The 27,230-nt window shown below is 47.5% G+C and overlaps 1 protein-coding gene across 1 annotated transcript in view; it reads right to left on the bottom strand.

The window, feature by feature from the left end:
- Positions 1-26,612, bottom strand: part of LOC137540937 (polycystin-1-like) — a 228,347-nt gene extending 201,735 nt beyond the window's left edge. The window contains exons 1-8 of the mRNA XM_068262113.1: positions 26,350-26,612; positions 20,199-20,364; positions 14,038-14,728; positions 12,351-13,856; positions 11,028-12,249; positions 6,950-7,021; positions 3,458-3,529; positions 1,956-2,694 (exon numbers count right to left, since the gene is read on the bottom strand). Of these exons, the coding sequence (XP_068118214.1) occupies positions 1,956-2,694; positions 3,458-3,529; positions 6,950-7,021; positions 11,028-12,249; positions 12,351-13,856; positions 14,038-14,728; positions 20,199-20,364; positions 26,350-26,612 (4,731 nt within the window). The remainder of the gene's footprint in view (positions 1-1,955; positions 2,695-3,457; positions 3,530-6,949; positions 7,022-11,027; positions 12,250-12,350; positions 13,857-14,037; positions 14,729-20,198; positions 20,365-26,349) is intronic.
- Between the last annotated feature and the right edge of the window lie 618 nt (positions 26,613-27,230).

The raw sequence follows: 27,230 nt of genomic DNA, 5'->3' as shown, positions 1-27,230 counted from the left end.
TTGTTCATATAGTTTTTTATAGAAGTCCCTAAATATTTGACTAATTGCTTTGGGATTGGTGCATATCTGCCCTGTAGAAGATCTTAAATTGGTTATTACTGTTGTTGTATGTGGGGGTTTGGACATTCTAGACAGGAGTGTTCCCATTTTATTTCCAAATTTATAAAAGTACAGATCCCTGTACGATTTTAGATACCTTTCTCTGACTTTGAAGTCGGTGTCTGACTTTTTTTTTGCTGCTATCCATTTTACCCGCGATTCAGGGGAAGGGTTTGTAAGGTAATTTTTATGGGCGGACCGCAGCTCTTCCATTGAAGAGGTATAGGTTTCATGAGATTTCTTCCTCCTGCCCGCTACATAGCTGATTATTCTCCCTCTGAGCGTCGGTTTGGCCGCTTCCCAAAATAGAAATATATCATTATTATGTGCGGCATTATCATCCTTGTATTCCCACCACCATTGTATTAATAGTTGGGCAAAGCCTTCATCCTCGTATAGATATGAAGGAAAACGCCAGATGATATCAGTGCCTCTTGGGATTAAGGGAGAGAAAGCTAGTTGTATTGGGGCATGGTCAGAAATGACCAGATCAAGTATTTCTGATTGTTCTACTTGGGGCATTACCGAAGGCGACACCATTAGATAGTCCAGGCGGGACCAAACATTGTGAGGGATGGAGTGAAATGTAAATTCCTCCCCGTCTGGGTGTAGCTGTCTCCAACTGTCACACAGGGAGGTAGACGCGACATAGTCATTTAGTAGTTTTGACTTTGTTAGGGTGAGACTGCTAGCTGGTACTCTCCTGGATCTATCTTCATGAGTATTAATAATGGCGTTGAAATCTCCTCCTTGTATAATTTTAGCCCCCCCTAACATTAGCACTTCCTTCGTAATCTCATTAAAGAAAGATTTATTCTCTTCATTAGGAGCATATACATTAAACAGCACTATCTCTTCTCCTGCTAGGCATAATTTGATCCACAGCCATCTACCCTCAGTGTCGCACTTATGGGCCTGAACTTGACCTTGAAGTGATTTCTTTAGTAAAATTAGCACCCCTGATTTGCGCCCCTTAGCCGGAGATCCAAAAACCTGACCCACCCATGATTTTTGCATGAATTTGAATTGATCTTGTGACAGATGGCATTCCTGGAGTAATGCTACATCCGTTTTAATTTTTTTGAGATGGCGAAGCACTATTGAGCGTTTGCCCGGTGACCTCAGGCCCTTAACGTTCCATGACGTTATCATTAGCGCCATGTGAATGATGTGCTATGGATCAAATCGTCTGGTGCCATATATACATATATCACAGTTACTTTATTTTTGCTCTCGAGATGACAGATCCCCCCCAAAACAGCCCTCCCCCTCCCCTTCCCATTTCCCCCAGCTGACAAGTAATTTGAAGTGGAAGCTAAGCTGCTCCTAGGTGTCCCCGTAAGGTCCCTTTTCCTTGCTGGTAAGCTGAGGAAAAAAAAAAGAAAAAAAGAAAAAAAAGTGTATAACCACCAAACGAAAACATATCTACGTGACTTCTCTTCTTCCCTGGGTGGTCCCTTCATCCAGTCGTCTCCAGAGACATCCCTCCCGCCAGTTTCAGATCCTTAACTGTGATTTTGGAGTATCTTATGGATCTAGGAAATTGAGGGGACGTCCCCAAACGAGATGAACAAAGAACTAGTAATAAAGTCAGAACCTGTCAACATAACAGATTGAAGAAACACAATTTTCGTGATAAGGCAGCGCCCCCTGCCTGCTGTATTTGAGTGTTGTCAATCAGGCGTAGCATTATCTGCGCGCAAAAAGGACATGGCCTCAGTAGGTGACTGGAAAACATGCGTTTCGCCTTCATCGTCTGTGACCCTTAGTATAGCTGGGTATTGTAGTGCAAATTTCCATTTTTTTTGGATACATAGTGCACAGGCCGGATTGAAGGTTTGACGTTTTTTTGATACCTCTGCAGAATAATCATTAAAGATACGGATCTGAGTGTTCTGGTGCTCTAGTGGGTGATCTAATTCCCTATATGCCCGTAGCATTTCATTTTTCTCAGCGAAATCCAGATATCTTGCCAGTACCAGGCGCGGAGGTCTTTTGTCTGAAGCTTGTCGCGGGGGACCCACTCTGTGGGCACGTTCTACTTTACAGCCTCTCTTAAACCCCAGCATTTTGGGGAGAGTAGATGCGCAGAAATCTCGGAGGGCCTGCGCTGTCATGGTCTCGGGTAGTCCCACCACTCTAAGGTTGTTACGCCTTGATCGGTTCTCTAGATCTTGGAGCTTCTCTTGCATCTGCTTATGCTCTGCCCGCAGCTGCTTATCTCCCTTCACCTCCTTGGCCCTATCATCTTCTATTTGCTGAATGCGCGCTTCTGCCTGATCTAAGCGATGGTCATGCAACTGAAGTCTGAGGCCAACATCTTTCAGTGTGTGGTCTATGGCAGCCTGTATTACTGCCTGTAGTTCTGGCGCCAGCTTCTCTACCACTGCTGCTGCCAAGGTCTGATAGTTTATGTCCCCTCTCCCACTCCCACCTGTATCACTTTGTCGGCTCTCATCCTCCGGGGTCTGTGTCGGCGCCAAGCATTGTTCTGAGGCCTGCATGGTGTGGAGCTGCTCAGGCTGAGGGGAGGAGGGTTCGGCGGCCATATTGGGAATGGCGTCTTCCGTGCCTGGGAGCTGTTTGGTCGTGGACCTTGTTATGTAGCGGTCCATATGGCTGGAGACTCTAGCTGCGGGGTCCGGGTGCCTTCCGGTGGCTTTTGCAGGTGAGCGGGGCGCTTTATTTGTGCTGGGGATCTCCAGCGGGAGGGACGGCTAGCGGAGCTCCGCGATCAGCCTCTCTCCATCCAGGCGCCGGAACCGGAAGTCCAGTATGTATATTTTATGGCAGGGACCCCATCTCAGGTTCTCTTTAAGGGGCCTTTCACAAATGCACGGTACAGCATTTTACCACAGCCTAACACTTCGGCAATGAAAGTCTATGGGGCCTATCACACTACACGTGATGCGATTAGCCAGAAGTCCCCAATCTAACGCGAGCGCATACCTACATTACTGTGCGACTTCTGCGGCAGACCATGCAAGTCTATGGTGACTCGCATTTTAAAATAACCATTGCAAGTTTTACGCGTCGCGCATGCACGGAAGCGTATTTTGTCATACACACAGGAAGTGAGAGTCGCACTTCCTGATTGGCCTGCTGCCAGATGGGGATTACCGCGCGTTAACGCAGTAATCCCCGATGGTCTGTTTTTGGCGGTGTGGTCTCCGCACTGCGCAGCTACCGCCAATACGCAGTGTGAAATACACGGATGGTGCCGGCTTCTACACTTTGATTGCTACTGGACTGGTGACCCATTTGCCAGGCACATCACTTCATTGATGGTTGTGCATTTCTACAAGAGTTCTACTCATGAAACTGCCACTCATCCATGTAATGAATCCCACATACTCACAGTATCTGTAGCTGGGGTAGGGAAGTCACCCCCACTTCTTCAATGATGGAAATCTGGTTGTGACTCAGATTGCTGTGCACACAAAAAAGAAAAATGTATATCAGGATATAAAATGAAGTTAATATTTCCTAACTAAGAATCTCTTATCATGTAAAAAAAAGTGAAATTCAATCCTTCAGTTACAGTGGACCTACAAGGGTGCTCATATATCACTCGATATTGCAGTCCGATCCACCTTTCGATTCAATAATGATATAGAATCAGAAGAGAATCGGTGCTGCAACACGGCTTCCCAGGTCGATTTTTCTATCAATTTCTGGCTGCAATCGTTCGAATGGATCAATCGGGAATGTTAGAAAAACATCAGTTGAAAGGCTCGACTGCTCTGGCACACTTGGGGGTGGCAGGATGATTCCGAATAGATTTAATCCGGAAATCTATTGCAGGTCACTGTGCAGTGTGTGGCCAGGCAACAGATCCCGGTCTGATCTAATTTGATCAGAGAGGGATCTATCTAATGCTCGATCTGGTCATACATCAAATGACCAGATCACTTAACTAAGATGTCCCAAAATCACTTGTGTGGCCACAGGTGTATAAAATCAAGCACCAATGTATACAGATGCCAGCAGTGTGTTACTTGCCTGAGTGCATTGTGCCAACTGTAAAGTTTGGTGAAAGTGGATATTGCGTGGGTTTGTTTTCCAGGGGTTAGACTTTCCCCCTTAGTTCCAGTGAAAGGAACTCGGCACGGCCGGCCTTTGACCTGAGCGACCAGAGCGATCGCTCAGGGCGCTGGCTTCCAGGGGGGCGCTCCTGCCGTTCTGGCCGCATATCTACTTGGCTGCAGCCTGCAGGTACTAGCAGCAGATCCATCTTCCGTGGTAGCTCCGCCCAGGGTCGTACTGACCCATCAGAACCAGTAATTTTCACACGTGTTTGTCAATACATTGCTGCTGATTAGCAGCAGAAGGACCAGGGCACTGCCTACCCCTCCTCCTCCTGCTTCCTCCCCTCTTGATGTTTCATCAGCTGCGTGTCAGCGTTCCGCAGCTACTGTGGCGCGAAATTTAGATTTACAAGAGGAATGAGGAGCAGTGGAGCGAGCCGAGCACTGGGAGCTGCACATGGAGGAGAGAGGAAGATCAGAGACGCAGGCAGACCCATCCGGCAGCTGTACACGGAGGGGGAGATCGGAGACAGAGATAACAACTAGATAGCCTGTGAGCCTTACATGGAGGTGAGAGCAGAGACACAGCCAGACTGAGGGACACTCAGCCAGGGAGGATGAGGTGATATATTCTGGCTTCTTGTTTTTGCCACTTGATCTCTGTTCTTGTGTTCATCTCTGTCCTGTGTCCACCCTCTCTCCCTGTGCATCTCTCTGTGTGACTACTCTCCTGGCATCCTACTGTGCCCACGTTCCTTGCATGCTGCGCTGTGCTCACCTTCCTACCTTCCTTACAACCCCTGTACCCACCTTCCTGCGTCCCCCCTGTGCCCACCTTCCCCATGCGTCCCCCCCCCTGTGCCCACCTTCCCCATGCGTCCCCCCCCCTGTGCCCACCTTCCATGCGTCCCCCCCCCCCTGTGCCCACCTTCCATGCGTCCCCCCCCCTGTGCACACCTTCCATGCATCCCCCCCCCTGTGCACACCTTCCATGCATCCCCCCCCTGTGCCCACCTTCCCCATGCGTCCCCCCCCCCCCCTGTGCCCACCTTCCACTTCCATGCATCCCCCCTGTGCCCACCTTCCTTGCATCCCCCCCCCCCCCGTGCCCACCTTCCATGCGTCCCCCCTGTGCCCACCTTCCATGCGTCCCCCCTGTGCCCACCTTCCATGCGTCCCCCCCTGTGCCCACCTTCCATGCGTCCCCCCCCTGTGCCCACCTTCCATGCGTCCCCCCCCCTGTGCCCACCTTCCATGCGTCCCCCCCTGTGCCCACCTTTCATGCTCCCCCCCCCCCCTGTGCCCACCTTCTTTGCCTCACTACATGCATCCCTCTAATGTTCTACCATATTATTATTATGCATTTATATAACACTGACATGATCTTCTGCAGCACATTACAAAGCACATAGTCATGTCACAGACTGTCCGCAGAGGAGCTCACAATCTAATCCTACCATAGTCATAGTCTGTCCTACCATATTATTATGTATTTATATAGCACTGACACCTTCTGCAGCACATTACAGAGTACATAGTCATGTCACTGACTGTCCTCAGAGGAGCTGACACTCTAATCCTACCATAGTCATAGTCTAATGTCCTACCATATTATTATGTATTTATACAGCACTGACACCTTCTGCAGCACATTACAGAGTACATAGTCATGTCACTGACTGTCCTCAGAGGAGCTCACAGTCTAATCAATGTCATATGTATGGTAACTAGGACATTACATTATATTGGAGGAGGGCGCTATGCAAAGTTTTGCTAGGCAGTGGTGTTTCTGAATTACAATGCTGCTATGTACATTTGGCCCTGTCCATGATACATTTTTTTTTCACCGCAATTATGGGATATGTGGGCCCCAGGTTGAAATTTCTCTGGTGGGCCCCCAGGGTCGCAGTCCGACCGTGGCTCCACCCTGGTGCCACAGGGGGTGATGGGGGCGAAAACCAGGAAAGGAAACGGCTGCTGTGGCACTGCCTCTTGCGGAGTGTGGGGCCAAGTAACTCCACCCCTGGCGAATGCGATTGCTAATTGGATCATGGCTCAGCCTGCTTCAGTGAAAGTGGGAGATGCAAGCTGCCCCCTGGAAGCGCGCAGCACGTGTGGAGAGCAAGAGAGTTGTCACTCCTGTCCGAGTCCTGATTCCTGGCCATCTTCTCCTCATCTCCTGTTCCCAGTGACACCGGCACTGTCACTGCAAGTCTGCACAGACAGTATACTGTATGACAGAGAAGACCAGCAAAAAGTAAGGTTCCCCAACTGCCTCCCTACGCTAAAGGGGGGATTTGTGGCTGCTTAGATACTTTAGGGGGGAGGGGCTGGGGGATCTGCCTGTATACACTAAAAGGGGATCTGCAAGACTAGCCTATACATACACTAAAGGGGGGAGTCTGCCTATATATACTAAAGGGGGATCTGCCTACATGAAGAGGATGAATGGGGGGGCACCAAAATCAGGCTTCGCTCAGGGCGCTGTGAAACCTAAGGCCGGCCCTGGAACTCGGAATACACCAGGGTACCAGGACATGTTGGACAATTTCCTACTACCAACATAATGGGTACAGTTTTGGGAGGGAGGGGCCCTTCCTGGTACCATCTCCACACAGCAGATTGGAAAGCATTAAATAACAATATGACTTGAGTAGCTTTATGCGCCATAGCATTTTTTTATTTAGACAAAATGGACTCTTCTGCTTGAAACCAATTAAGAGATTGCATCAGGTAGCATTGGCCGGTAGTAAAAATACTAGCTTATTGTGTATTGCTCCAGCAGAGGCTACCAAACCTGATCTCCGGCACTTTGTACTCACAGCTCTCGGATGTTGCGGTGCTCACTCAGGACTCGCGTGCGGAACACCGTCAGCTGGTTTCCTGAAAGATCCCTAAAAAGAAAAAAAATGACGTCTGAATTAATCCGCCAGTTGGATAGGGCAGAACTATTTATTTTTATGATTGTCATCTGAAGCGGTGAAAACAGCCAATGGCCTCAATTCACTAAGCTTATCTCCTGTCTTTAATAATGTTTCTGAGCTGTTTCTAGTTTTATCACCATGGTGATAAGCATGTGGGGCTTGATTCACTAAACCATAATAACTCATATCATGGCCGTTTTCGCACGCAAATTCGTGATTGAGCGCAAACGTGAAAATGCGAGCGAAAACGGCAGTGATATGACTTACCACGGTTTAGTGAATCAAGCCCGTAGTATTCACTAAACCTAAATTACTATTCTGACTTCAAGTTGAGGAGAGATCTCTTCAATCCTTAAAATAACTACAGAATTCACCGGGCGGATCGTTCAGGAACAGCCTTATCAGTCCGCCGACAGTGCGTACACACGCACTACAGTCTGCTGAAAACCCGCCCAGCGGGAGCTGCCGACGTCGTTGGCTGCTGTCGTGCGTGTGTACGCACCTTTAGTGAATTGAGACCATTGTCTGATTTTTCAAATGACTTTGATCTAGTGTGCGTATGCTGGGTTTACACCATACAATTTTCTGTTAGATAGATAGATGCATAATTAGATTATTTTCTGTAGAGAATGGTCATTATCTCTGGTGCATTGTCTTCTGTTTATCTCCTGCTGAGTAGAACAATGCCTAATTGCTAGGCAGATAGATCGTAAGATAGATACATTTCCAACATGTTGAACTTTATCTATCTGGCAGGTAAATCTAACAGAAAATTGTATGGTGTAAACCCAGCATTAAGCTGGCCATACACTGGCCCGATTTACGGCCGTTTCGACAGCAGATTCGATCACTGGGATCGAATCTGCTGCCAATCGTTTGCGCTAAACGTACCCGCCGATCCGATTTCCTCCCGAAATCGGATCGGTCCGTCGATCGCGCCGTGCGGAAAAATACCATCGATCGCCCGCGTGTAAGGAGCGCGTCGCTAGCGGCGGCCGATCCGATCAGGTATACATTACCTGACGCTGGCTCCCGGGCATCTTCTCCGCGTCTTCTCCGCTCTGTTCCTGCTTCCATCCCAGCGTACATTAACTTCCTGTGTCACTGCAGTGACCAGGAAGTTCAAATAAAGGGCGCTCTTCCTGGTCACGGAGTGACACAGTGTACGCTGGGATGCGGTGCGGAGAAGAGGACCCGGAGCCAGCTTCAGGTAATGTATACGGGGAAGGGGGGGGGGGGGGGGGACAGGCAGCAGGAGCAGCTCAACAGATTGTAAACGGTTTCAGGCTGAAATCGGTTCACCATCTGTTTGCAGTAAAGGCAGCCATACGATCCCTCTCTGATCAGATTCGATCAGATAGGGATCTGTCAGCTGGTCGATCTAATGGCAAATCAACCAGTGTATGGCTACCTTAAAAGTCTATAATTTTACCACATTGCAGTACAACAGGGAGGGGAAGTGCCAAACAAATAACACCTTTTCACTTGTGACATTTGATATTCACCTGATAAATAAAAAGTTTAACCTCCCTGGCAGTATGATTACTTCCGGATTTTATGGTCTTAAAGCAGTGCAATTTTTCCATAAGCTTTTAAGCCCCATCTACACCATACAATTTTTTGTGCGATTTGATTCATCGATTCGATTCAATCCAACATGTCCGATCGGGATTCAATTCGATTCAAAAGTGTGGTCGAAGGTCATTGCAAAACAATGGCAAATCGATCACACTACCAATCGAATCTCGATCGGACATGTCGGAATGAATTGAATCGATGAGTCGAATTGCACAAAAAATTGTATGGTGTAGATCATACCACTAGAGTGATCTGCAGCAGCCCTGCACATTACTCACCTCCCCTGGATCCAGCGCTGCAATTCTCCCTCCGTCCACTGGGTGTCGCTCTACCCCTATAATCATATAGTCGTCATGGCGACAGACAGTGATCTCACCAGAGGGATAGAGAGCCTCCGTGGACCTGAAGAAGAAAGGCTGCCAGCCTCTGTATCTTGGGAGAGGCGAGTTACAGACTCCATATAGCTCAAGGTGGCTACCCAGAGTCAGGCTCAGGGTTACTGCTCTGAGCTGCGGATTTCACACTACAGGCAGCAGAGAAAAGGCAAAACGCTGCGTTTTGGCTGCTGGCGTTTTTAAGGCGTTTTAACGCCCATACATTAGTATCAATTGTAATGAGAAACGCCGCGGTAGGCCCAGAAAAAGCGCCTGGGAGCGTTGAAACGCAACGCTCCAAAACGCGGCGTTAAGTGTGAATGTTAAAATGAAAGTCTATGGACTTTCCTTTTACCTAGGAAAACGCCAACTTCGGCCGTGGCGTTAAAACGCCGAAAAAACCCTCTGGTGTGAAAGGGGCCGAAGGCTACATTTCCACTTGTGCGGTGCGAATCGCCGCGGTAAAAATTCGCATGCGGATGCGAAATTCGCAGACGGGTCTATGCGAATTTTCATGCGATTTCGCATGGATGACGATGCATGCGAATTTAACCATGGCAGTGCTGGTGTGCTTTTCCATTGTTTCTATGCAAATTCGCATACTCAAACCTCATGCGAATTTCCTATTAAATACATTGTATGCAATTCGCATAGCGGTATGCGGTATGCGAATTCTGATGGCTCTGCCATGCAAATTTTTTTCTGCACAGAAAAACGCAAAGGAATCCTGACAAGTGGAAACAGTCCCATTCACATGCGAATTCGCAATAGTGGAAATGGAAGTGGAATTAGCAATAGTGGAAATGGGCCCTAAACAGTCCCATTCACTTGTATTGCTATGCGAATTTGCATGCGAAAAACACATGCGGATTCGCGATAGTGGAAATGAGCCCTCACTCTGCGTTACCATTAAGGAGGTTAAAAAGGAACTGCAAAACATATAGTGGAATGCAGTAAATTATTCAGGATACCCACTTTTACATTAAATATTCTGGTTTTAGCATCAGAATCACTTCCTATAGCTGCTGTATATTGGTATGTAGCCCGGCCCTCCCACTAAAGCTTGGCTAAAGGCTCATACACACATCAGACCATAGTCTTTTGAAAATGAAAGATCACAGACCAATTTTACCCCCTTCCATGTAGTAGGAGAGCCACACCTACACAGTCTATTCTATGGAGCTGAACTCCCCATCAGACAGAAATCTTTGCCAGATGCCAGGGCCGGATTACCAACCAGGCAACAAAAGCAGTCGCTTGGGGCCCCATTCAGAGTCAAAGGGGCCCCTTTAGCACATAAACCAGCCCTCGCCATCCTGTCAGCGGTGGCTGGATGGTATAATGGTTAAAGGGACTCTGGGCAGTGCAGTAACTATGGAAAACGGAAAATTGTATACTTACCTACAGGTAATTTTCCTTTCCTGTTGAACTCCATGGCAGCATACTACGGGGTTAGTCCCGCCCCCTAACCCCCATCAGGACTTGTCACTATAAATCTTTGCCCTGCCCCTCTCTCCCCTGCTTTTTTATTAGTCCTGCCAATACTGTCGCTAGTCTGGGTGGGTCCTCCGTATGCTGCCATGGAGTTCAACAGGAAAGGAAAATTACCTGTAGGTAAGTATACAATTTTCCGTTTTCCTGTCAAACTCCCTGGCAGCATACTACGGGGACTTAACTAGCATGTAGCAGAAAGAAGGGAGGGACAACAGTATATTCATGCAAGATTAGAACTATATTTATTCATATATGTCTTAACCCTCTTAATCCTCTAATGTTTCAAGGCCCTTATGGACGAAAGCACGTCTTTCCCAAACTGAGCCGTAGACAAGCCTGCCGGGTCTACTTTGTAATGTCTTATAAAAGTGTTTTGTGACGACCAGTTTGCTGCTCGGCAAATTATCTCGGGCGAAGTGTTACTGAAGGCTGCCCATGAGGTTGAAATCGATCTTGTAGAGTGTGCCGTCAGGTGATCCGGTGGAGACTTGCCCATCACCCCGTGTGCTATCCTGATCGCCCTCACTAACCAGTTGGCAATTGTTCTTACAGTCGCAGCCTGTCCCTTGCGGTGTCCATCCGGAATGACAAACAATCTTTTTGATTTCCGAATCTCTGATGTTCTCATAATATATTCTCTCAAGATTTCCGGTATACTAAGGTCCTCTGGTCTGTCACTGTCAGGATTCAAGAATTGTGGGAGACTCCATTCCTGATTGAAGTGAAACGAAGTCGCTACCTTGGGGATAAACCCCTGCATTGGCCTCAGAGTTACTCTATCTGGAAAGAATTCAGTAAACGGCGCCTCACAACTTAGTGCCTGTAACTCCGACACTCTCCTGGCGGAGGTTATAGCCGTAAGGAACACAGTCTTCAATGTTAGGTTTTGTAAATTACACTCCGACAGTGGTACAAAAGGTTCACTAGATAGTCCCTGCAGTACAAGGGGTAAATCCCATTGCGGGTACCATTTCTTAATTGGTGGTTTTATTTTTGTTACCGCTTGCACAAACTGTACTACTAGCGGGTGTACGGCCCATCTTATTGATGTTAGTGCTGATAGAGCTGATATTTGCCCCTTGATGGTCCTCAGGGCCAAGCCAAGCTCAAGCCCCCTTTGCAGGAAGTCTAGTACACTGTTCACTTGTATTGAAGCAATATTAAGTTGGCGCTCCTCTATGAATTCAAGGAATCTTCTCCATGTCCTGTGATATGACAGATTGGTTGAATTTTTCCTCGCTCTAAGGAGTGTATCAATCACTGTAGGTGAGCATCCTAAAGAGATGAGTTTGCTCCGCTCAGTCTCCATGCCATCAAATTCAGAATCCTTGGGTAAGGATGCAGTATTTCTCCCTGATAAAGCATGTCGTGTGGGCATGGTAACTTCATGGGAGGTGCAGTGGCTAATGTCTGTAAGAGAGAGAACCAGGGTCTCCTGGGCCAGTATGGTATCACGGCGAGTACTACCACTCTCTCCCTCTGTATTCTCTTCAGTAACCGATGTATCAGTGGTGTTGGTGGGAACGCATAATTTAGTTTGAACGTCCATGGAGCTGTTAATGCATCCCAACCTGCAGCTTGTGGGCACTTGTGCCTGGACAGAAATAACGGGCACTTTGTGTTCGAGGCGGTTGCCATCAGGTCTATTGATGGGAGTCCCCATTTGGAGCATATCTGTAGGAATATTTCTTGCTTTAGCGTCCATTCCTTGTGGTCTATGTTTCTGCGACTCAAAGCATCTGCTAACTGATTCTGCAAGCCTGGGATGTGTACTGCCTGTAGTAGTGCTAAGTTGCGTTGCGCATAGTTCATTATGGGGGCTACCTCCTGCAGTAGTGTCCTGCTGTGCGTACCTCCCTGATTTTGGACGTATGCCACCGCCGTTGTATTGTCCATTCTTAATATAACATTTGCTCCCCTGATCTCCCTGTGAAAGAACCTCAATGCCTCGTATGCTGCTCTCAGTTCTATTATGTTCGCTGGTACATTTTGCGTATGTGTGGTCCATACTCCTTGGGCTACTCGTTTGTCCATGTGCGCTCCCCACCCCCACTGGCTGGCATCTGTGGTTATTAGCATTGGTCGGGGTGGTATGATGTTGTGATGATTGCGTAAATTTGCCACGTTCGTCCACCATTTTAATTGATGTATCATTGTTGGCACCATCTGGATCCTCTGAAAGTAGTTCTCTCCCTGCCACTGGTGCAAGAAGCCTGTCTGGAACTCCCTTATATTCCATTTCGCCCATTTCACCATGGGAATTGTCGCTGTCAATGTTCCTAACAATGCCAGGCACTGTCTGGCCGATAGGGAGTCCATGATCTTGACACTGTTGACTCTTCGTAATATTGTCTGTACCTTCTCTTGCGGGAGTCTGACCGCATTGTGGACTGTATCTATCTCTGCTCCCAGGAAGATTAATGTTTGTGCCGGAGTCAACTTGCTCTTGTCCCAATTTATTAACCATCCGAATTGCTGTAGGGTGTGTAGTAAAGTCTCCTTGTGCTCCAACAGTTTCTGCTTGGATTGCGCTATCAGCAGGATGTCGTCCAGGTAGTGGTGGACCTGTAACCCCCTCTGTCTGAGTAGCGCTATTAGCGTAACCAGTACCTTTGAGAACGTTCTGGGAGCCGTGCAGATGCCAAACGGGAGTACCCTGAATTGGAAATGTTCCTCGCCTACAGCAAAACGGAGATATTTCTGATAACGTGTGTGAATTGGGATATGCAGGTATGCGTCTGAAAGGTCTACTGATATTAACCAGTCTCCTAATTGAATTGATGGAATGATGCTTTGTAACGTCTCCATCTTGAAGCAATCCTGGCGTATATGTAGATTTAATAACCTTAAGTCTAGTACCGGGCGTAATTCCCCCGATTTTTTGGCGACAAAGAACAGGGGCGAGTAGAGGCCCGAATACTTTTCCTCCTCCTTCACCCTTACTATCGCCCTCTTTTGAAAAAGTTCGCTGACGTATTGGGTAAGAATGTCCCTTCTTTGGTCTGACTTGGGAATTTCCGTTCGGATAAAGATACGCTGAGGTGGATCCGACTTGAACATCCATGTATGTCCTCTCCTTATCGTGTCTAATACCCACTGATCCCTTATGTTCTCCGCCCACAGTAGATAGTATTCCTGGAGCCTTCCACCCACTGGCTCCAGCTGGGCGGGCGTCATCTCAGAAGGATTTAGTGGGTTGCGCTGTACCTCCTGAGGTTCGTTGCTTATTAAATTTTGATAGTGTGGATTGTGTAGATTGCCAAGGCTTTCGAAAGGGCTGATTGTTTCTCGTAGATCTATAATCTCTTGACCTGTATTGGAATTGTCTTCTGTCGGCTGGCCGAGGTCTTCTTTGTTTCCTATCTTGAGGGAGCATTCCAGACCTCCCTCCCGTCACCCTCGAGATCGCTGAGTTCAGTTTATCCCCGAATAAATTGGAGCCGTCGAACGGTATCTTACACCACCCAGCCTTGGAATTAGGATCTGCATTCCAAGGTCTGAGCCATAACGCGCGCTTAATAGTCACTGTATTCTGAATACCTCTAGCTGCGGACCGAATAATGTCAAAAGCCGCCTCACCGACGAAGTCTGAAGCTAAGCGAAACTCTTCTAAGGCTGACAGGAGGGTCTTGCGGTCTACGTCTCCCTGGATTGCTCCCTCCATGTTGTCCGCCCATGCTCTAATAGCACGGGATACAGACGTTAGAGCTATCGCTGGTTTACAAACTGCTCCTATATTAATGTGAGCTCTTCTTAATTCAGAGTCCATTTTCCTGTCTAATGGATCTTTGAACGACACTGAATCCTCCAAGGGGAGTGTCACGTGTTTCGCTAGCCGCATAACAGCTGCATCGACTGTAGGAGGTGTCTCTAGCTGAGGAATTAAGTTGCCCTCCAATGGGTATAACTTTGTCATTCGATTCAATAAGGGTGCCTTTTTATCAGTCTTTGACCATTCATCCAATATCAGCTCATTCACTTCGTCCATGACTGGGAAGCTTATTGGCTTCTTCTTCAAATGTGGGAAGTAGCGTTTCTTAGCCGGGGGTTCCTCCTCTTCCTCCCACTCAATTGCCTCCCTTACCGACCTTACGAAGGGAGGCACTAATGCAAAGTCGAATCCGACTGCCACTCCGTCTTCTGCTTCTATACAATCTGTGGAGGCAGCCTCCTCGATCTCTACACTTCCTGCTACAGAGCTCGGACCCGGTAGTTGCTCCCTTAAAGACTGCTGTACAATATCATGTATAAGTGTTGGTAAATCCTGGAAACTTTCCCCTTCCTCCGTAGGGATTGTGTAAAAGCATGATTTGCAGACCAATTTCCCAGGCATTGTTCTGTCCCCACATGCCCAACATTCTTTGGGTGTGCTGGAGGATTTGCCCGTATTTTCCCCTCTATGCTCAGATCTCTGAGAGGGCTTAGAAGATCTTGAAGATGCCTTACGGCTTCCACTTGAGGTGCCTTCTTCTGGTTGTGAGGGGCTAACACAGAAGAGACAAAAAGAGAAAAAGAAAAAAAGGGGTATTGTTCAGTATCAGAACTATTTCCCCGCCTCCTCCTATCAAAAACCATTCGCTATCCCTTACCTATTATCAGGTAGCTGGTCATTTATAGGGGCAGCGGAATCATCCATACTCTCTTCTCTTTAAACTATGAAAGAAAAGAGAATGTAGATGTGATGGCATAATTTACAGGGCATTACACAAAATCCACACAGTTAACTGTTATACCTGAGCTAACCGCTCTGTGTATTAGGCTGGACGGCAGGTGTGCAGGCTGATGCACCCCGTGTACACCTATAGTGGGAGCATACATAAGAACAACCACTTTATGCAATTCACAAATACACGCATGGCAAGAGCAAACTGTGTATCTACATTGCAATTTGTAAAGTCCGGGCTCCAGCCCACTCACCACTCTGTAGAATGTCTGTCTCGAGCCGCCAGCCCCGTTCACGGCGAGCCGCACGCTAATATAGCTTCCGGCTTTCTGACACGTGTCTGTGCGTCCTCTGATTGGCCTGGGGTTGCCCATGACGCACTTCCTCCTGCCGTCCACCGCCGGAAGCTAGCGCGCTCCACAGTGGAGCGCACGCCATCTTGTCCCTGCCCCATCAAAGTTCCGCCGCATTGCAGCGTACTAGAGCCCGAAACCTGCCCCAGAAAGACCAGCAGAAAGAGGGGCCCTTCCCGCCAAGCTCTCATTTAGAGGCATACAGCGGGGCATCACGCCGGAGGCATTTAGCGTGGCGGCTGTCAGGAAAACAGCCAGGTAAGGGAAAAATAAAAAAAAATGGAAAAAATAAAAATAAAGTTAGATTCTGAAAAATTGGAAAAAACGGAAAAAATACTTCCTCACCAAAAGTAACAGTCCTGAGGGTAGGACGGAAAAAAAAAGCAGGGGAGAGAGGGGCAGGGCAAAGATTTATAGTGACAAGTCCTGATGGGGGTTAGGGGGCGGGACTAACCCCGTAGTATGCTGCCAGGGAGTTTGACAGGAAAGATGCATATCATTTTAAAGCTCTCTTTCTCCTCTTTCCAATGATATATAAACGGCCACCCTATGCCTTTTAGAAATTGCGACCGCAGGACGACTTTTCTCCAAAGTCGGCAGCTCGATTCAGCACAATGCAATGAAATATAAGGAACCCAGGGGGATATAATTACAAAGATCATGCTGGTAGGTGTGAGGATGTAATTAATTAGTTGTGGGTATGCTTAAAGGCATACCCACAGGCACTGCTCGGAGTCCCTTTAAGGGCTCTGCCTCTGACACAGGAGACCAGGGTTAGAATCTTGGCTCTGCCTGTTCAGTAAGCCAGCACCTATTCAGTAGGAGACCTTAAAGGGAAGGTCCAAGCAAAAAAAAAAAAAATGAGATTCACTTACCTGGGGCTTCTACCAGCCCCATGCAGCCATCCTGTGCCCTCGTAGTCACTCACTGCTGCTCCAGTTCCCCGCTGGCAGCTTTCTGACCTCGGAGGTCAGGGCCAAATTGCGTACATTTTTACACATTCCCGCTAGTGCAGGAACATTAACACATACATTTTTACGCGTTAGTGGTGAAACGCGTAAATTTTTGTTCCTGCACTAGCTGGAATGCGTAAAAATGTATGCAATGTGGCCCTGACCTCCGAGGTCAGAAAGCTGCCAGCGGGGGACTGGAGCAGCAGTGAGTGACTACAAGGGCACAGGATGGCTACATGGGGCTGGTAGAAGCCCCAGGTAAGTGAATCTCATTTTTTTTTTTTGCTTGAACCTTCCCTTTAAGCAAGTCTCTCTAACACTGCTACTGCCTATAGGGCACGTCCTAGTGTCTGCAGCTCTGGCGCTTTGAGTCCGCCAGGAGAAAAGCGAGATATAAATGTTATCTGTCTTGTCTTGTCAAATGATGCCGTGCGCTGCTGATTGTCTTCAGAGCCAGGCTCTCCTCCTAGGTCCCCCTCCAGCTACTGTGCGCTCTGCCGCTGCCCACTCTGCCCTCCCTTCCCACAGAGAACCACAGCTGCAGCAAGAATGATAGCAGCAGATGGCAAACGCTCACTCACCTATCCATGATCCAAGCGATAGAGATCCCGTCATCTGAAACCCATCTGTCTCTTCTACAGTGCAGCCGCTCGCTCTGAACTTCCTGATTCTCAAATCAGACAGAAAGTAGGAAGTAGTAATAGTAGTAGTAACAGAGCGGCAGCACTCTAGAGGAGACAGATGGGCTCCGGATGACGGGACCTCTATTGCTTGGATCACAATAGGTGAATGTGAGTCATCTGGTGCTGTCATTCTCCCCCGCTGCGGCTGCCTTCTCTGCTGGACTATCATATTCACTGGGATGGAGGCTGCATGGTGACTGTCTAGTTTGGGAGGAGCTTTCTGCTATTGCCAGGCTGGAGATGCAGGGGGAAAGTGCTGCTGCTGTCATATCTGGCGCCCTCTTCACAGGGGTGCCCAAGCCCCTGAGTGCAAATGTCCCAGCCATTCATCTCTCACTCTGCATTTTGCCGCTGCTATTCCCTGCATTGTGCACCCACAGAGGAAAGCGGGCTGTTGCCCATAGCAACCAGTAGCTCAGTTGCCCCGGTGTGTGCGGCATGTTGCTGTGCAGCTGCATCTTCTGATTCTATTACGACATGATGGAGGGCCCAAATCAGTTACTTTGCTTAGGGCCCCATTTAGCCTTAATCCGGCTCTGCCAGATGCTGCATACAAAGATGCTGTAGACATTCAAAAGATCAGATCTGTTCCTGCAAAAGATCTGTTCCTGCAAAATGCATTCATAGTCTACGATCTCTGCAGATCATCATACACACCTTGTTTAACAGACATTCATCTGCAGATCAGATCCACCAAGATGGATTTTCAGATCTGCAGATGATTGTCTGATCTGCAGATGAATGTCTGTTAAACAAGGTGTGTATGATGATCTGCAGATCTCATAGACTATGAATGCAATTTGCAGGAACGGATCTTTGGCAGGAACAGATCTTTTGCAGATACTGATCTTTTGTGTCTGTACAGCATCTTTGTGTGCAGGATCTTGCAAAGATTTTTTTCTGATGGGGAGTTCAGCTCCATAGAAAAGACTGTGAAGGTATGGCTCTCATACTACATGGAAGGGGGTAAAATTGGTCTGTGATCTTTCATTTTCAAAAGACTATGGTCTGATGTGTGTATGTGGCCTTAGGCTGTTTATTATGTAGAATTCTCTGCCCCCATCCCCCTTCCCGAGCATTCTGGGGGACCAGAGATCTTTTCCACTGGCTTTAGAACTCTCATTAAAGGAACATTTCTCAGACATCACCTGCCACTGCTATAGATGTTGCCGCCTGTGATAAATTTCATAATGCAAATCAGGGCGAGGAAAGATTTCACAATGGGCTAACACTGATTGAATAATTTATAAGTGAATATTGTAAAAAAAAATGTAATCTTGAATAATTTACATTAATCAGTTTTATTGATTACGTTATTTTGTCAAAAATGTCAAATGTCACAAATGAAAATGGGATTAAGAAAAAAAGCAAAATTCGTTTTTGTGCTAAACTTAGAGGATTATATGAACAATTGCTACACATTCCCTTATATGAAGAGTTTAGAAAGTTGCTACACATTCCCTTGAGTTGTAAAGGTTAACGAGTCTGAACATTTTGTCCGCAGACCCCCAGCATCGTCATGGGGATAAAAGCGTACAATGGAGCCCGGACATTCCTGCATTATAAGAAGGGCTGCTGGGATACCTACAGCTGTGTATTTCCAGCAGTTGCCAAGGATACCAGCCAAACAGAGGCGGAGCCAATCCCCGGGCAACGTGTGCTCTGTGGGTGTGCGGCCAGCGATAGGCGCTGTGTACAGGGAGGGGTGTTTGTTTATATACAGTGGATGAAAGTCAGTCAGCGCGCATTATAAATTCACATATCTATTACACATTTGTCTCTCTTGCCATATTGCATCTTATCAGCTAGGAAATACCCTGATAATATCCAGGAATCCTCACGGCGAAGGAATGTCGGCATATCACGCTTTCAATATGTATTGCTTTCACCTAATAGCTGTACATGCAGGGCCGGTTCTCGCATGAGGCAAGGTGAAACACTTGCATCAGGCGCAGAGATTACAGGGGCAGCATGTTTGTACTGTGTTTACACTTACAGCATGCCGTCAGAGTAGGAGGAGAAGCCAGAGGAGAGCGAGAGCTTTCGATTTAGATAGAAAGAGGGAAAAAGTCCTGAAAGAGGGACAAATGAGGAGGAAAGAGGAACAGCAGGGCCGGATTTCTGGCAAGGCCACAAAGGCCATGGCCTAGGGCACCAGAAATTTAGGGGCGGCTCAGTGAGGGGCAGTAAAGCTGTTCTATGCAGCCAACCCTATCTACAAGGACAGATTTACCCTTTGAACCCTCTGTCCTGTACTCGTGACGTCCCTGCAAGACCTGTAAGCTCTATCATGCAGGTACAAATCAGCCTAACTCTAATGGTGACACAATGGTTCCATCATTAACGAGATGGCAAGCATAACATAAAAGTTCTTAAGGAAAACATAACAAAGTCTATACGCATATTACTAAAATAGTTATTGTCTGTGACATCCAATGATGGAAAGTAAGTAGAATTCTCATTGGGGCACACAGATATAAAAACCAAACAGACAGTATAGTTGGCCTTGGGCGGTAAAAAGTACAAATCCGGCCTTGAGGAACAGGGCTCCCAAAGAGGGACAGTTGGGAGCTATGGTATTAAATACTGATATTTTACTATCAGGGTTACTGGGTGCCCAAATTTCCATGCGCTTTTTTTTTTATGTACGCCTGTGTGGCCAGGCAAAAGATTCCAACAGAGATCAGAATCGGTTAATTTCGTCAAGCACACCTGGCCATGCTCAGACTTGGGTTTGGCACAATAATTAGACACGGTGAAAGTGATACAACATTGAAAAACAAAATAAAGAAAGAAATGGCATCGCTATACAGAAACAGCAGAGTATCAGAAAGATGAGACAACCACTAGCAGGACAGCAAGACAGTAACAGTGAACAGAGCAGCAGCACTCGTAGACAGGTGGCAGACAGCAGGTGGCTGTGGCTTAGGGTGGAGTGACTTGGCCGCAGGGAGGAGAGTGGATCAAGCGGAGTTCAAGAGTCTGACAGCTGCAGGGAAAAAAGGGTTCATACGCCTTGTCCTGGCAGGGATGGCCTGGAACCTCCAACCCGATTTGAGCCATCCGAAGAAGCTATGGCCTGGTGGGAGTGATCGCCAGCAATTTTCATTGCTCTAGAGTGCAATCTGGTGTTGTAGATGAGGTCTAGAGGGGGAAGGGGTCTTCCAATAATTCTCTCCGCTGAGTTGATGACCATCTGAGTTTTGTATCTGTCGCTGGCGGATGAGCCAGCTTACCAGGAATCTATCTAATGGTCAGTCTGACTATACATCAAGTTATCTATGACCAACTTTAGTAAATTAAGCTTTTACTAACTGTTCCAGCACAGTGCTTTATTGAAAACACTTTAATGTTTGCGTCTTCTGCTGATCTTACATGGAGACATATTTGCAGAGTCACTCCTGTAGTCTGGGAAGGGTTGGGAGTGGGGGGGTACGGATGCTGTCGGAAGTAAAGATCTGCAGCATTGAATGGCATTCCTGCATTCCGGGCTCCCCTGCCACATCCTACACAGCAGAGAGAGGAAGGCTAATCGGAATGCGGCCAGGGAGGAGGAAAGAGGGAAAACTGCAACACTTAATATTGAGAACCAAACCAACTGAGTGACATGGCTCTAACGCATACATGTCAATCGTCAGCCCGCGGGCCAAATCTGGCCCTCGGATCCATTCAATTTGGCCCTCAAGTGGTTTCCCCACTTTGCATTATGTTTGGCCCACTCTAGACCACCAGGGAAGCTATATTGAAGGTGAAGCCCTAGATCACCAGGGAAGCCATATGGGGGAGGGAGGGAGTAAGCTGTAGACCCCAGGGACCTGTATAGGGGAGGGAGGGGGCCACCTGGGAACTTTATAAGAGAGGATGGTACCCAATAGACATCAGAATTGGCCCGCGACTCGGTCACTGGTGTACAATTTCGGCCCACTTTGTATTTGCGCTTGATACCCCTGCTCTAATGGAAGCTGTCATGCCCCGACTCCCAGACTGCATACCTGACTGGTGACTTAGCCCTTTTTCAGGCCGAAAGCTAAACTGCATGCTCGTCGGCCTGTTCACATAGCTCCCAACTGTCCCTCTTTCGGAGGGACAGTCCCTCTTTGGGAACCCTGTCCCTCTGTCTCTCTTTCATCCTTATTTGTCCCTCTTTCAGGACTCATGTACAGAACTATGTAAATATATGAATTTTTCTACTGAGAAATGTGTTTAATTGACCCTAAACTTTATTCCCATCATTTAAATTGATATTTCTAGCTCTTCAAATGTTAATATGAAGGAAAATGAGCCAGGATAGTAAGGACCAGTGTGGTTTGAATAATAAAACAACATATTTTTCCTATGAAATTTTTATAGTATGCGTGATTAGGGGTGTGTCAGGGGTGTGGTTAGAGGTGTGGCAGGGGTGTGGCTTAAGTGTCCCTCTTTCTGATCTCAAAATGTTGGGAGGTATGTGTTCAGGGCCCATATGTCACCAGAGTAGGATTATCCATCAGGCAACCTAGGCAGGTGCTTGAGGCCTAGTGGGTGTCAAGGGGCCCACCTGTCACCTTCTTTGACCTCTCTCCACTTCAGCTTACCAAAAGGACTACAAGGTCCTTGCCTAGGGCCCCATTACATCTTAACCCCCCGCCCCCTGACCACCTAACGCCGATCGGCGGTGGGAGAGTTTTAGCCCCAGGACCACCTAGCGCCGATTGGCATCAAGTTCTGGGGGCGGAGATTAACAGGGAACGCTCATTTGCATGCGCGATCGTTCCCTGCAGAGACGCGGAGTTCCATGTTCAACCTTTCGCATCTGACTTGCTGCAAAAGAAAAAAAATACGCTATTTGTAGGTACAGTGCTGCGATCTCCGGAAGTGCTGTACGGGGAAAGCTCTGTTGGTGGCAACAAAAGAGGACAAGATTCATTTGTGTGCTAAGTTGTACGGCTCTGCAGCAAACTTATAGCTACAGTGTGCTGAATTGTAAAAAATGGCCTGGTCACTAGGGGGTGTAAGCCTGTGGTCTTCAAGCGGTTAATCTATCTCTGGCTGCCCACAAGCGCCATTTCGGTGCAATTAAAATGCAGCTGAAAGGCAGTGTTTGTAACCCCACACGTTTGTGCAGAGAACCGTGACATGACGCATCTGACCACGGCTCCTGCCACACTCAAATGTGACCCCATGGGGGGAGCGCCTGTCCACCACATGTACCAAACGCTAATAAGTGATGCACAAGAGCAGCTGACCGTAAATCCACCACCTTCAGCTGCCCGTATGACAGGATAATAAGTCCTTATAAAGTTCACACTGTGGGCCTGATGCACTAAAGTATGGGAAATTACACCTGCAGTGAGAGGGATATGGAGGCTGCCATATTTACTCCCTTTTAAGAAGTTTGGGCACGGGTGAAGCCGAAAAATATCTCACCCTGCTGTAGCAAATTTCCTGGCGGAGTGAAATACAGTGGGGGCAAGACACAGTTTGGCTTACAGTTATTGCTGGCACCCGAATTGCACTGTTTTATCGTAATTTGGCCTCAGTCTTTTGCCGATGCCCAAATTACTCACTGAATGCCACTATAGCCGTAATTCACATTACAGTCTATGGCGGTTCCCTTTTTACCTGTCTCGGGTCTGCCCTCCTTATCCTCTGCCTGTAATACTTGTCGTCCTAGACCCTGAACAAGCATATGCAGATCAGATGTTTCTGACTTAACCACTTAGCGACCTCATCACGCCAATTGGCGTGAACGTGGCGGCAGCCCAATGACCACCCAACGGCAATTGGCGTCAAGTCCTGGGGTGGGGCTTTGCAGGAGATTGCGTGCGCCGATGCGCTTTCATCTCCGCTTGAATGACAGCTCCGCTCCGTGATCAGTCTCCCAGCGGCGATCGCCGCTAGGCAACTGTTAGACGGGGAAACCGCTAGGAGACTGTTAGACGTCTATTTACATAGTATAGCCATGACACTCGGCTGTCCCCCTGGGACACTCAGAGAGCAATCGGCTCTCATAGGCTGATGTCTATGAGAGCCGATCGCTGTGATTGGCTGGCGGGGGGAGGGAGGGGTTTAAAAATTTTTTATAAAAAAGGCAATATTTATAAAAAAAAATGGAAATATATAAAATAAATAAACAAGGCAGGAGGGATCAGAGCCCACCAACAGAAAGCTCTGTTGGTGGGCAGAAAAGGGGGGAGGAATCACTTGTGTGCTGAGTTGTACGGCCCTGCAGCTTGGCCTTAAAGAGAACCCGAGGCGGGGTTCTTACATCGCAATCCGTATACAGAGGCTGGGACTGCCTATAGAGCCCAGCCTCTGTTGCTAGTTAGTTTCCTCCAAAGCCCCCCCTGCGCGCCGTCAGACCCCATAAAACACAGCCGCGCTGGCGACGCCGGCTGTGTTTATCTCACTAATGTCAGTCTCCGCTCTCCCGCCTCCTGAATCGCTCCGGTCCCCGCCCACGTCCCTTCCCTCCCCGCTGATTGGAGGGAAGGGACGCGGGCGGGGACCGGAGCGATTCAGGAGGTGGGGGGAGCAGCCGAGACTGACATTCGTGTGGTAAACACAGCCGCACAGCGCGGCTGTGTTTTATGGGGTCTGACGGCGCACAGGGGGGGCTTTGGAGGAAACTAACTAGCAACAGAGGCTGGGCTCTATAGGCAGACCCAGCCTCTGTATACGGATTGCGATGTAAGAACCCCGCCTCTGGTTCTCTTTAAAGCTGCGGTGGCCTAAATTGTAAAAAATAGCCTGTTCACTAAGGGGGTGTAAGCATACGGTCCTTAAGAGGTTAAAGTACTCCTGTACTTTATAGACATACTCCTGTACTTTAAGTTATAGACATACCTCCCAACTTTTTGAGATGAGAAAGAGGGACACTTAAGCCACGCCCCTACCACACTCCTGATCACGCCCCCGGCACACCCCTAGTCACGGTTACCATAATGATATCACAAGAAAAATATGCTGTTTTATAATTCAAACCACACTGGTCCTTTCTATCCTGCTTCATTTTCCTTCATATTAATATTTTAAAATGTGTAATATATCAATTTAAAGGATGGGAATAAAGTTTAGAGTCAAACATTTTTAGTAGAGAAATATATATATTTACATAGAAAGAGGGACAAAGTCCTGAAAGAGGGACAAATGAGGAGGGAAGAGGGACAGAGGGACAGGGCTCCCAAAGAGGGACTGTCCCTCCGAAAGAGGGACAGTTGAGAGCCATTGTTTTTAGACCTGTAAACAAAAAAAAAAGCACCACCGCACAACTCACCGTGTCCCCCATATCTGCCGGTACCACGCTGATCAGCTGGTCAGCGTCATTACAGTGAAGATGACAGCAGATACGGGGGACACGGCGGCAGAACGGGAGAGCTGACAAGGCGCAAAAGGCAGCGATCGGATCCAGGAGTAGGTGAGTTGTGCGCTGGTGCCTTTTTATTTTTTACAGGTCTTTAAAGCAGGATGGCACAAGGGAGCGTGATTGGGGAAGATAGCTGCCCTATCCTGCCCGTCCATATTCGAAGTTCTAGTCTAGTAGAAGATTTCGGCTGACTAGAACAGGGACACCTGGGGGCACTAAACTTTGAGAGTGGCGCTGGACATATGTCACAGCACCACTTACACAGCAGAAACCTCATTAATCAAATCCCCTCTCATTTCAGGGGTACTTGAAGTCTGACTGGATTAGCTGCATGCTTGTTTCAGTTTTGTGATCCAGACACTACTGCATCCAAATAGATCAGGAACAAGGGCTTCTGCTATGTGCAGCTCATTACCGTGCAGGGAGTTTCACATTTCTAGGCAATCTGTACTCCAAGGTCTGTACAAAAGTGCAATTTGAGGTTTTGGTCATTCACAGCTGGGTGCAAGATACAATGGAAAGACTCAAAACATTTAGATGACATTCACAGTGCCACGTTGCGGAGCTGCGTTATAAAGTCTTGTAACGCAGCTTACCGCACTGTAATGCTAATCCTATGGGCCGTTCACAGTGCCACGTTGCGGAGCTGCGTTATAAAGTCTTGTAACGCAGCTTACCGCACTGTAATGCTAATCCTATGGGCCGTTCACAGTGCCACGTTGCGGAGCTGCGTTATAAAGTCTTATAACGCAGCTTACCGCACTGTAATGCTAATCCTATGGCCCGTTCACAGTGCGACGTTAAAGTCGCGTTGAAAAATGTTGCGTTGTGGTAACTCACTGCTTGCAGTGCGTTACCTCTTAATGCAGGCACGTTGCGACTTTAATGTTGCATTAAAACGCAACGTCCCACTGTGAATGCGACCTAAAGTACATCTATCGTGCAAAATTGTAAAATTTAAAATACATACAATTAAATATACATATACACATTTCTTCCGGAGTAAAATGCACTATAAATGACTTTTTCCCCATGTCACTGTCACTTCTAGTAGGCAGTGCAAATCTGTCAGATCTGTCAGGTTTTGAACTAGCCTATCTCCTCATGGGGGATCCTCAGTTATTTCTTTATTTACAAATCACTTACTGAACTGCAGTTATTCAGTCCAACTGCCAAAATAGTGTGCAAACGAGTAGGGAGGCAGGCTGACAGGGAGTGAGTGCAATAAAGGGTAAGGGAGAATCCCCTATGAGGAGATGGACTCATCCAAAATCTGTCATATCTGTCACATGTTTACTGCCAGCTATAAGTGACAGCAACAAAGGAAAAAAATACTTTATAGTGCATTTTACTCTGTGAAAAATGTACATTTATATGTATGTATTTTATATGTTACCCTTTTTTTTGCATTAGTGGTCCTTTAAAAATATATTTGTATACAGTATAAAATTCCATACTTGAAGCATTTTCTATCGAAAGAGTAATTTCACTTAAAGGACAACTGTAATGAGAGTGATATGGAGGTTGCCATATTTGTTTCCTTTTAAACAATACCAGTTGCCTGGCAGCCCTGCTGATCTATTTGGCTGCAGTAGTGTCTGAATAACACCAGAAACAAGCATGCAGCTAATCTTGTCAGTTCTAACAAAAATGTCAGAAACACCTGATCTGCTGCATGCTTGTTCAGGGTCTATGGTTTAAAGTATTAGAGGCAGAGGGTCAGCAGGACAGCCAGGTAACTGGTATTGCTTAAAAGGAAATCAATATGGCAGCCTCCATATACTTCTCGCTTCAGTTGTCCTTTAAAATATTATTGTCCGAAAAACATCATACTTTATTTAACAGTGCTACTTACATGGTGACGGTGTCTGGCGGACACTCTGTAGAGGAGGGAATGACCAGTAATCCCACCCCAGGGCACGCCACATGAGTTGGGGTACAGCTGCACAGCGGTGGACAGCGAACAGGTGCGCCTGCATCCCCCTCTTCATCAGCGAAACAGCCGTCATCATCATGTTCCACATCCTCTGTGTCTGCAAACTCTACTGTGCTCTCGTCCCGATGTCTGCTTCTGCACCCCAAACCTGCCTCTGATCCTGGTGTGCCCCCCTTATCCATGGCCGTCTCGGCACACAACAGGGACATCAGGGCAGCACACAGAAGACAGCTGACAAGCACAGGATCCGCACACCGCCTGCCTGCCGGGCACTTTATCATTCTTCACAATATATATAGAGCACTATAAACGCAGCACAAACACAATTCTCAATAGAACATAAAAAAGTAAAAAAAATTTAAAAAAATTGCATAACAAAATACTAGCTTATTTAGCAGATATAGGCGACTCAAAAGTCAATTCTATATCAGCTTAATCGATAAATGTCCTCAAGTCCCCCATACTCCTCACTGATGTCCTCCAGGCGTGCTAATTGTGCTGGCAGGTGCCCCTTGTCCATCCATTGCTTGTCTCAGACTGCACTCTGCTCCTCTCCTGCCTCTGTCAGTGTCTAACCCTGAGGAGGGGGTTTCACCCCCATGAAAAGGCCTCACCCACCCCCCATAAATTCACAAAAGAGCATTCTCAACTTGTATCCCTTGGGAACTATATTGTACCTTTCAAGAGGAGGGAGAGACCCTAAATTCAATGTAATGCTGAGGAGATATTTAGAGTTTCGGTCTCCGATACATCAGTGCTTTGAAAAGGAACCTGAAGTGAGAGGGATATGGAGGCGGACA

This window comes from Hyperolius riggenbachi, chromosome 12 (assembly GCF_040937935.1).
Source record: "Hyperolius riggenbachi isolate aHypRig1 chromosome 12, aHypRig1.pri, whole genome shotgun sequence".
Lineage (NCBI taxonomy): Eukaryota > Metazoa > Chordata > Amphibia > Anura > Hyperoliidae > Hyperolius > Hyperolius riggenbachi.
Note: the sequence above shows the minus strand (reverse complement) of the source record. Positions and strands in the feature narration are given on the sequence as shown.